The sequence below is a fragment of the Haliotis rubra genome, unplaced genomic scaffold (assembly GCF_003918875.1).
Source record: "Haliotis rubra isolate DU_JTF1 unplaced genomic scaffold, ASM391887v1 Scf1776, whole genome shotgun sequence".
Lineage (NCBI taxonomy): Eukaryota > Metazoa > Mollusca > Gastropoda > Lepetellida > Haliotidae > Haliotis > Haliotis rubra.
In genome coordinates, this window is record NW_025765754.1 from 26,530 (window position 1) to 38,068 (window position 11,539).

The 11,539-nt window shown below is 39.7% G+C and overlaps 1 protein-coding gene across 1 annotated transcript; it reads right to left on the bottom strand.

Annotated features, from left to right (window-relative positions):
- Positions 1-1,851: 1,851 nt before the first annotated feature.
- Positions 1,852-8,192, bottom strand: LOC124273179 (CD9 antigen-like). The gene is made up of 7 exons (XM_046708397.1): positions 8,009-8,192; positions 4,871-5,071; positions 4,396-4,470; positions 4,082-4,174; positions 3,371-3,460; positions 3,088-3,171; positions 1,852-2,683 (listed from the first exon to the last, which is right to left on the bottom strand). The coding sequence occupies exons 1-7, from the start codon at positions 8,072-8,074 to the stop codon at positions 2,624-2,626; spliced, it is 669 nt and encodes a 222-aa protein (XP_046564353.1). The 5' UTR covers positions 8,075-8,192; the 3' UTR covers positions 1,852-2,623.
- Positions 8,193-11,539: the final 3,347 nt, after the last annotated feature.

Consider the following 11,539-nt stretch of genomic DNA (forward strand, 5'->3'; position numbering starts at 1 on the left):
CCTGTTGAAACAACTCCCCTCTGGCGATCAATGATTGGAAGGAGGTGTGGGCGTAGGATTTCGTCACAGTACCGTTGAGCTGTCAGGTTGACCTGGATCATCACCAAATCACTTCTCCTACGGCAGGTGATCGCTCCCCACATCATAACACTTCCCCGGCCGAATCTGTCCACTTGGGGAACGCAAGCGTCGGCGAAACGTTCACGTCGACGTCTGTACACCTGCATTCTTCCATCGCGTCGTTCCAATAGAAATCGTGATTCATCACTGAACCAGATTCTACGCCAATTCGGTAGGTTCCAGGCCTGAACGTTGGTGCACCATTGAACTCGATGTCGACGATGTTGTTGTCGAAGCACAGGGCCAAAATAAGGTCTTCTGGCACGTAAACCAGCCTCTCTCAGCCTGTTCCTGACGGTCTGTGCAGAAAGCCTCCTCAATCCGGGTATTTGTCGAGCGGTACTGGTCGCCGTAGCTGTTCGATGACGCAGGTGAAGTACCCGGATGTAGCGACCCTTCGCCGCAGTGGTCACTCGAGGTCGCCCACTACGAGGGGCATCTGCTACCACATTTGGCCGGCGATATCTCTCTCAGAGCCGTGAAATGGTGCTTTGGTGTACATTCATGCTACGGGCAACTGCACGTTGAGACTGGCCAGCTTCAAGCAAACCAATGACGGTTGGCTTCACTTAGACGTGGCATTTTGCGTTCGTCAACAATATTCCACATACAGTGAATAATCGACAGACAGCGATCAACCTTTTATACCCATATCATTGAGACTATCTGATCCCCAACTTTCACGTGCATTGCATGTGAATTGTGTATTCTGTGACACTACACGCCGAAATTGAAAATCATGCTGTTAAATACGGGTATTTTACGGATGGTGCGTTTTGTTGTGATGTTTCAAAACATAAACACCATAGGACTCATAAACAGAGCAAAACCTTTTGTAAAATGACTCACGTTTTAATTCATTGCTACATGAAATTGTTATTTTCATGCTGGGCTTCTTTTTTGGGAGTGTATATGTGTTACTATATCATTATTTGACCAGTTTTAAATTGATACCATTTCAGATTATATATCTACGTTTAAGTAAAGTTGCGTATTTTTATGATCCTTAGCAAAGTGTGAGTAATATAGTTTGAATGCATTGACTGACTGGTAATATAATCGTTAGGAAATTGTCTTTGGTGAGCAAAAACTATTCAAACTAATGTTCAAATCATGTCATCATGATTTAGTTGTATGCTGTTAATACGCCATTGTGATAACTATACTGCATTTGTGTACTGCATTGTGTTATCTATAGTATTTATATAATGGATCATTATGCCATGGATTGAAATACCGAACACATTGTGTTCCAGAACCATATAGGTTTCATCATAGTGGCAAAGGTCTAATATCGGTATATCGTCGGCCTATCCCCCTTTATCACGCTGCAACGTATTGATATAACTGACATGCAGTTCAAGTGGCATTAAACGAAATCTGGGTGAGTTTATGTGTATGTTTTCATGTTTTCATGACACTATTGAGAATAATGATTTTCAGGAGAAATACGGAAAATTTGCGGACTTCACGAAATGTCACGCTTGCTTCTCAAGTACCAAGTTGTCTACATTGCTCGTGGTGCCTTCGGTTTGGTACCTTTGTCAGGAAAACAACCTTTTTTAAACCGAGTAAGGCAGAATTCTCCGAAATGGATGTATAGCATACAGTAGCAGTAGTTGTTGTAGTGAATGCAGGAGGGTATGTAAAATCGTGAGTGGTTTCACATCAAGAGCACTTCATACACAACAAATCACTGCCTATTCTGTGCGATTATAACATGCAACTGGATTCTAAGGAAAAACATTTTATTTCAATACACAACATACATCAATACATGCACAGAAAAATGTCAATGGTCGCGATGGCCCTGTCACAATACATAAAATACCTCCATGGTTTAATTTATGGTTTTCTATTGTCTGTGTATTTTGTTTAAAATATTTACTGCTTTCGCAATTGCTTGAATATTGCATTGTCGATGACACTGCGAAACCTTTGTAATCACAGTTAATAACTGCATAAAAAGCCATAAGATCTTATGACTATTTCAGAATTGTAAGTACCGTATTTTTCCATTATTGCGTTCAGCCTGAGCTAAGTCACCACATGACCATAGATATATTTACACAACCTGGACACTCCATAACAACAGCACGAGTGAAATGTTTGCTCTGGGGGCAATGATGAATATTACTATTATCTAGTTTAATATATATAGCGCTACAACAATGATACAAATGGATGTTTTGTACCTAGAACTCAAAATAAGAGCAAAACTTCAGACGTGAGAACAAATATTAGTGATATTTCGCTCTTTAAAAAAGTTAAATGTGAGTGAAGTTGACCCAAATCATTAAACTACTGTGACTAACATATTGCTGACGTGTCACTAGTCCACTGTTTCAAACATGTTATGTGTCAGTAGGTGTTCGTTTCTGGTTGCAGAAATTATGATATTGGAAGTAATGTTCCAGAAATGAACCAGTCTAACACAACTGTTGTTGCCTGACGACTTCGTCAAAGACCAAGTCATTGTTCTTCTCTCGACCTCTGTGTTCCATCAATATCCTGCCCTCCGTATTACACAGCTGAATATCAACGACAAACTCATTCCTAAAACCTGCGATATGAAAGAAAAATATATTCAGTTATATCCTCGGATTATCAGGAAAAAGTGTGTTGTCTAATATTTACCGATGCCCTTTGCATGTTTAGAAGGACAGTTTAAATAACAATGCCTCTAATAGCATTTTTATGTAATTGTATGCCACCATTACACCCATGTTGTATTTCTTTTGCCAGCTCGTTAATGAATATTGTAGATAAGAAAGGACTTACTATCCACCCTTGCCTAACACCCATTTGTCAAAATCTTCAGAATGTATTCAAATTTATTTACCCTGTGTTACTTCGGAGTGTCTGTTCCACTCTTGTCAAGCATGTTAATCAAGTATCTGTTTGAAATTGCATGCCAGTACATGCCATTGTTCCAAAACATTTGTCTTCTTCTAAGACGATGCTCACCATAACAGCAGCAGCACCGAAGGCGACTCCGATCGTCAGGACAACGTCGGGGGTCAACTGTTTTATATACTCGTCAGCGCAAGGCTAGAGATAGAACCAAACGTCATCATTAAACTGAACGAAACAAGTCGATGTATGCACCAGGGCATTTTGGTTGAAATGTCTACAAAAGCAAATAGTTAATGCGAGCAGACGTTCTCGCAAATCTGGACAGATTTTGTCCCATCGGTGGTACGTCGGTACTCATCAAAAACACACGGAAATTCAAGTCAAAACAACTGACCTTGTAGTGATTCTCTGGTGTACAGTTGTCCGTGGTTATGTTTATGATGCGATAATCGAAAACACCTCTTTCTCCTCCACAGCAGTTAAACTGAAAGACGGATGCATTAAAGTTAGCAAATGCCATTCTTAAAAGCAACCTGTGTAAATTTTGATTAGCCATCATTGATAAGCAAGAAACAATGGAATCTTTATTAACATGATAATGTAGGTGTCTATTGAGTTAACGGCATTGACGTCATGGTGACGTCATGGTGACGTCATGTGAATCACTATGACGCCTTGACATCCGTACAGACTAGACACTATAATGGGTTTTACAAAAGTGCTACTGGCTAATTTTGGTCAGCCTGAAGCACAGCTAAGTATATAGGTGTTAGTGGCACATCCACGGTGCCATTTGCCAGGACAATGTGAAAAAAATGGTTGTCCCCAGCCATGACAATACATACATCTTCATTTCAGTCTAAATGTCTTTACTGGGTAACGACGATAGCTAATATATTATATTTGATATATGGTTTATGAGAGAGTTGTAAGCAACGTCTAACATAATTCCTGATGACAATTCATAGATAATTGATAATCTATCGATGATTGAAGGTATTGACCGTTTCATAATATTTGGCTTTTCATGACGTATCTCAACTAGAATTATTTGTGATCGGATTATTTATTTTTCAAAATGTTTATTACTTTTAAGTTATCTTACTGTATTCTGAAAATTGTCCATATACGTTTGGGCATCTTGGTTATTAAACGCCTTGACTTTGCTCTGTAGGTGATCACGGAACGCATCCCGTAACTGAAAAGAAAATACACAATAATCATAATTATCATCTGAATCACAAAAAGAAAAGTTACTCAATATATTTATTGCATTCTGCAGTGTTTGCATTGATAAAATGATAAATTGGCTTTACCAGAAAATGTATTCATAATATTGTTTGGCTAAGTCATAAAAGGCGTTTTAAAAGGGAAAAGATATTATCAGAATGGCTTTCATCTGATCTGTTGTGTACTTACTGGGCTCCTTTGAGTTAAGACGATAATTCCAGTCACAAGAAGAATGGCAAAGAAGACGAACAAACTTATGAAGAACTGAAATAATAATAAAACTGATTACAATAGTGCCCACCACCCTGCGCCGTTAATATTGATCCGTAATAATGTTACGGCATAAATTGATCTCATATTGTTGATCACTGGATTGTCTGGTCCAGACTGGATTATTTACAGACCGCCGCCATATAGCTGGACTATTGCTGAGTGAGTGAGGACAACAACAAACAAACAAAACATGGGATCATGAAGCATGGGCATGTTAAAAACGTTTAGACAGTAACGGTTTGGCCATTACCGTTATCTCAGTGATTTGGAGGACGCGTTATATAGCAACGACCTGCACAGTGACCCCATAAAGCATAAACACCGGTTTACAATTATGTTCTGTTGAAACAAATCACCCTCCACCTGTACGTGTCTAAAATGATGCACTCACCACTATAAGGAGTTGCTGTTTCTTTCTGATTGCACCACAGACTCCGATATTCCCAATCACGAACATCACGGCACCGATGGCAATGAAGACATAAGCTGGTATGTACAATGCATTGAAATTGTACGCTTCATCTATGTATTTGCCGGTCACTGGGCCAAGACGGAGCCATATCCCAAAGCCTATTAAGCCGAGGCCAAGGACCTGATGAACGTAAAATGAAATACAAGTGAAATTTGGAGGTTTTAAACAAACATAAAATATTGGAATATGAACAAATATATGCAAGCGTTATCAATAATTATCCAAACGTTCCATTCCTGATATATTAAATCCTCAGTGAGCAAAACATTAGAATAATACTCTTTTCATCAAATCGTATGAGCGGCGGTGGGGTAGCCTAGTGGTTAAAGCGTTCGCTCGTCACGCCGAAGGCCCGGGTTCGATTCCCCACAATGAGTACAATGTGTGAAGCCCCTTTTTAGGTGTCCCCCGTCGTGATATTGCTGGAATATTACTAAAAGCGGCGTAAAACCATACTCACTGACTCAGTCTAATCGTCTGAACTTGTAACAGTCGGGTTAAAACTTATGCAAATCTAATGCCCTAATAATAGCTGGGTTTGGGGTTTTGGGTTTTTGTGACGAACGAAAGCTAAAATATATGAACGAATGAAGGCACCAAAGCGTATTAGTTCTTCTCTATCTGCGGCGTCAGAATAAAGAAACATACCCTGGGTGTACTCCAATCTAGGTTTTAGGAGAGGGTTTCACTACGTTGGCATAACTTGTACCCAATCCATTCTCTTGAATAAATATGTTTAAATCAAAATCAAATCGAATCTAGTAATTGTACTTGCAATAATGTGCCGTCCATATTCTTGGATAACCGATATTAATTCATCAACGATAAATTTACGCAATTGTTCTTATGGTCAGTACTTATCTTGAAACCATTTTAGAGGGACACGTGGTTGCTGTAAAGTCTAAAGCGCCGGTTTTAGTAGTACAAAGTTGTGTGATCAGGGCAAGACCTGTGATTGTAGGTTCGCATCCCGGGTCGTCCAGAATGTTTGTAGGTTTGCCAGCATTTCTACCTGGTGTCATTCCGTGACATAACTACAGTACTGTTACAGCTAGGGTGAACTCACTCACTCAAGGTAGAAACCATTAAAACAGTTCGTTCATACATACATACATACAAACATACACACATACATACATACATACATACATACATACATACATACATACATACATACATACATACATACATACATACATACATACATACATACATACATACATACATACATACATACATACATACATACATACATGTATACACGCATACACACACATACATGCATACATACATACATACATACATGCATACACACACATGCATACACATACATACATGCATTCATTCATGCATACACGCATGTACATGCATGCATACATACATACACACATACATGCATTCATTCATTCATGCATACACGCATACACGCATACATATATATGCATGCAAGCATACATGCATTCACACACACATACATACATGCACACACATACATACATACATGCATGCATTCACGCATTCACGCATACACACATACATACATACATACACACATACACATACATACATACATGCATGCATGCATGCATGCATTCACGCATACACGCATACACACATACATACATACACACATACACACACACACATACATACATACATACAATCTAGACATACTAGATATTGTGGAGCATTGTCCAACGCTGTTCAGCTACAGTGCCACGCAATCAACCAAGTCACGGATCATGGCCGCAGTCCATTCAGTCGACTCTTACGACAAGAAAATATCGTACCGACATATTCTCATACGGGTACACAAACTTGTACATGTATAAAAGCGTAAATGTATCACAGGACTGAAAGAATTAGTGACAATGGCGTTGGCAGTTATTGCGGCAAGAAATACAGCTTTGACAACAGGCTAGATAGAGCTTTTAAAGCCATATTTATGACAGGACGCGTCTTGGACATTCTATAGGACGGCACTTCTGATTTGTAAAGGAGAGGAAATTTTCCTTTCATGCCATTTGTATTGATTTCAAAGGTAGCATTTATTGACAGCTCCCCTATTTGTATAGAACACATACTTCAACTCAGGTCAAATGTTTTATACGTATTTTGTTTCCTCTCACACCTTGCGTGGCAGACACTGGGATGAAATATGCATGCATGACTTGATACATGAACAAGGGATTTAGATAATCAGCCACGTACTTGTGCTGAAGAGGCAATCCGTTGTTTACGTGACGTTGAATTGATCTGTTCTTACCTGTTACTGTGTATAACTATTTGTTGATAAGGTTCAGAAGAAAAGGTTATAAAATGCATCCAAATGCAAGACAGTATCTTTTAATACATTACTGTACGGACACGAAGAAAACTGTACTAACACTCACTGTACTGTATATACTGAATAACTCATCAATAACAACAACGAGAGTCACAAATGAGGAAACACTTTTCGGAAGAAACACATCACCATATCTGTTGGCTTGATGACGTTGACAATGCATCTGTACAGGCATGTGAACGCCAACATTATGAGGGTCAACATACATATATAAAGGAAACAGCAAGGACATGATATTTACGTGCGTTTCTCGTTTTGTTTCTTGCCATTCTGCAAATTGTAAATAAGCATACATGAATTTATGGGAGCGACTTTTAAGTAATGACTACTTGTGTTCAATCCTTTTCAGGGGAATGAAATATGTTACGTAATTGAGTTACATAATTCTACATGCAGAGACTGCCTGGTGAGTCACCCCATGTTGTCACTCCATGCATCTGTAAACATGAAATGAATGTCAAACTTTCACTGAATACTTTTGTAATCATTCACACCAAGTGGTGTTCTAACGAGGCCCATACCTGTCGACAGGCCCTGGGAATAATATAACGAAACAGTCACAGAGAATGTTTCACATACCAAAACATTTTTCAAGTTGTAATGAGCATATTTGTCTGACATTTATAAGCATGTAGAATGTGAACGTCGAGGGAGTTATCCCCAAACGTATCTTGCAGTACACATGTATACAAGAACAATACTACACTCACCATGAACAAAATGTTGAATGCGTACATCAAATACTTGATGTTGTCAATCTTTCCTCCAAGACACATGGCTCCTTGCTTTGTAATCCAACCATAAACAAGGTGATCTATTGACCCGGGAACCTCAGGTGTGTTCCGGTCCCGGCGTTGTCGTTCTCCACACACCTACAAGTACTGAACGCGCAGGTATATCACGTCTCATTCAGGTTGCTTTCTATGCATCAGCGAGTACTAGCAATAGCTCGAACAAAATATATAACTTGCGTATGCTGTCTCTCTGTATCATGTATATTAAGTGTTGACATTATGTTTTTAAAACTTGTCTGTGTCATGTCAAATCGCAATACCAACAGGATTTGTCAGTTCTTACATATTGTGTACCTTTCAAAATTATAATGTTAATCTACAGGTAAATATTGCGTTAATTACACAGAGACAATGTTTAATTCCACGGGGTGATGTTAACAACATCTCGGGCTAGAGTAGAAATAGGTTAAGACTGTGGAGCTTGGTCCCGATGCAATAGCACTGGTCATGCTTCACTTAATTTTCACGATGCGGCCATTCATAGTATAGACTTTAAATGTAACTGTAGGATACAATAACCTTGTATATAGCGGGTTAACTATATAGCATTGCCGTATTACACGAGGACGCGCACTTAATGTTCAATGCGTTAATGCATTTGTTGTTCAAATGTGCACGCAGCAATATGCCAGCTAAATGGCGGCTCTCTCTCTCTGGCGGAAAAAATACCTATTAAAAAACTTATATGGCGCTATTTCCAGATTAAACTGTTCTGCAGCGCTTGAGACTGACGGAGAGTTAGTTGTATGCTTCACAGAAGTAGTGAGTCTTTAGCTGTGATTTGAATGACTCCAGGACGTGGTTAGATCTCAGATGTTGTGGGAGTTCATTCCCAAAGTTTGGTTCGGCAATTTGGAACAACGGCTGGCGATGTGATTGGGTTTAGTGCAGGTGACTGAACGAGAAACTGGTGAGAGGATCGAAGAGATCGGACAGGTTGATATCTGGTTATCATGCTGGAAAGGTACTGAGGAGCTTGATTGTGGAGACACTTGAAGACAAGCAGGACAATTTGTAATTGATCCGCTGTGGCACTGGCAACCATGGTAAATGTTTGAGAACTGGTGTAATGTGATCATGTCTCGCTGTTCTTGTTGCTGCGCGGGCTGCTGAGTTTTGAACAATTTGTAACTTCCTTATCAGATACGATGGCAAACCTTGCAAGAGTGAGTTACAGTAGTCATTGCGTGACAACACACAGGCATGGGCCAAGAGATGGCGGTCCTTTTGTTCATGTACTTTCGTACCAAGGCAATGTTGCGGATATGAAAATAAGATTACCTACAGACAGGACTTATGTGAGACTCAAGTGTCAGAACACCGAGATTTCGGGTCTGTTGGCTTGGGCTGATCTTATGGTTGCCGATGTGGAAATCTGGCAAAACAATGTCATGTTAGCTTTAGATAATGGGATGTCATCCATTCTTTTATCTCGTCAATGCATGTTTCCAGCACTATGAAGGTGACAAAAATGGATGATTTCACAGACAGTTTAAAGCTGAGTGTCGTCTGCGTGTAGATGGAACGAGAGTCCATGTGATCATGTGATGTCACCAAGTGCTGAAGTGGAGATGGTGAACAGTATGGGCCCCAACACTGAGCCTTGCGGCACACCATACAGCAAATCTGATGAGTCAGAGGAATGAACATCAGTGACAACACGTTGTCGCCTGCCAGTCATAAATGATTCAAAGCAACCCAGAACTCTCTCAACATTTCCATAATCATAAAAATTGACAAGTGATCGAACGTGTGTGCTGTACAACTGTATCATGAGACTGTATTTGGTAGATAATGTCACTCTAGGGTCTGTTTTGAAATGCCACTCAAATATTTACCATAAAACTTTATGAAAGATTTGAACCAACAACCACTTGTTTCTGGGGTATTATCAGTTACTAGCTCCTAAGATATCACGTGAGACACATCAGAAAAGTGTAATTATGTCCGCATTTTAGGACTTGCTTTTGTTAACATCAATTTGCACACACACACACACCAAAATCACACACACGCACATAAACACCTGCAAACACGCACACACACACTTAAACCACAAACACACACACCACAAACACCTGCAAACATGCACACACACACATGCACCACAAACACGCACACACACACCACAAACACGCACACACAGGCTTAAAGCACAAACACACACCACAAAGACCTGCAAACATGCACACACACATGCACCACAAACACGCACAAGCACATACACCACAAACACACATCACAAACACGCACACACACGCTTAAACCACAAACACACACGCACATGCCACAAACACCTGCAAACATGCATGCCCACACACACCACAAACATCTTCAAACACGCACACACACACACGCGCGCGAGCGCACGCACCACAAATACGCACACAAACACCTGCAAACACACAGACCATAAACGCCTGAAACACACACGCACGCACATGCACACGCCACAAACACCTGCAAACACGCACACACTCGTAGACAAACCCTGGCGAGATTCGAAATAGGCGACCTGGTAGTCATTTGATCAGTGGTTTTGCCACAGGTTTTGCATCGTTCATGAATCATTCACTGGCTGTTCCGCCCACTCGTAATTACACAGGCGCCATTACAGCGTAACCAGAACAACGCTGAACGCAGGGTTAACAACAAACAAACGGAACCCAATTGTAAGACTGCGATCTTGAAAGATCTACAAAAAATGTATGTCTATATCAATTATGTACACCTGAGCGAAAAGTGGGTCAAGTTGTACCTGATGTTGGAAGTATCGGTGAGTGCGTGAATGTTTTGAATAACTTTGCATTCCACAATGCTGTAAATATGAAACGATTGATTGTTGTTGCAAACGACTAAGTTCTAAAATGAAAAACAATGTAAACATCGTTACAATAAACACATTTTATTCAACGAAGGCACTGACACAGGGATACGATGAGATATGCAGGTGACCCATATGAAAGTATAAAAGCAGTAGCAGGCATCACTAAGCATACTTTCTATTCTTCCTAAAAACTGTTCAGGTTTGCTTATCTTCCCGATTTCTTATTTCATGTAATTCTTATAAACGAAATACATATACGGGTATATCTCAAAATTAATAACGTTAGTCCATTAAACATATAATTGAATGTTTAGAATTTGCTAAAAAGAAATTGCTAATGCTACGTGACGATTCATGAAAAAAGTATCCCTGTACCTGCATTTTTAAGCCATCTACTCTACTTTCATTTCGATAACAAAACACTGAGAAACAATAATGTTGTATGCTAAGCAGACAAGTAATTAATAGCATCTATAACTAGCAAACAATGAATGAATTCAAAACATGCTGAACATTCTAGAGCATCAGTTAACAAACATGTAATGTAGTTTATTTTAAAAACAAACGTATTATTTACGGGCGATTATCCTTTCGTTTTTTGTTCTTGTTTTGGGGAGGGG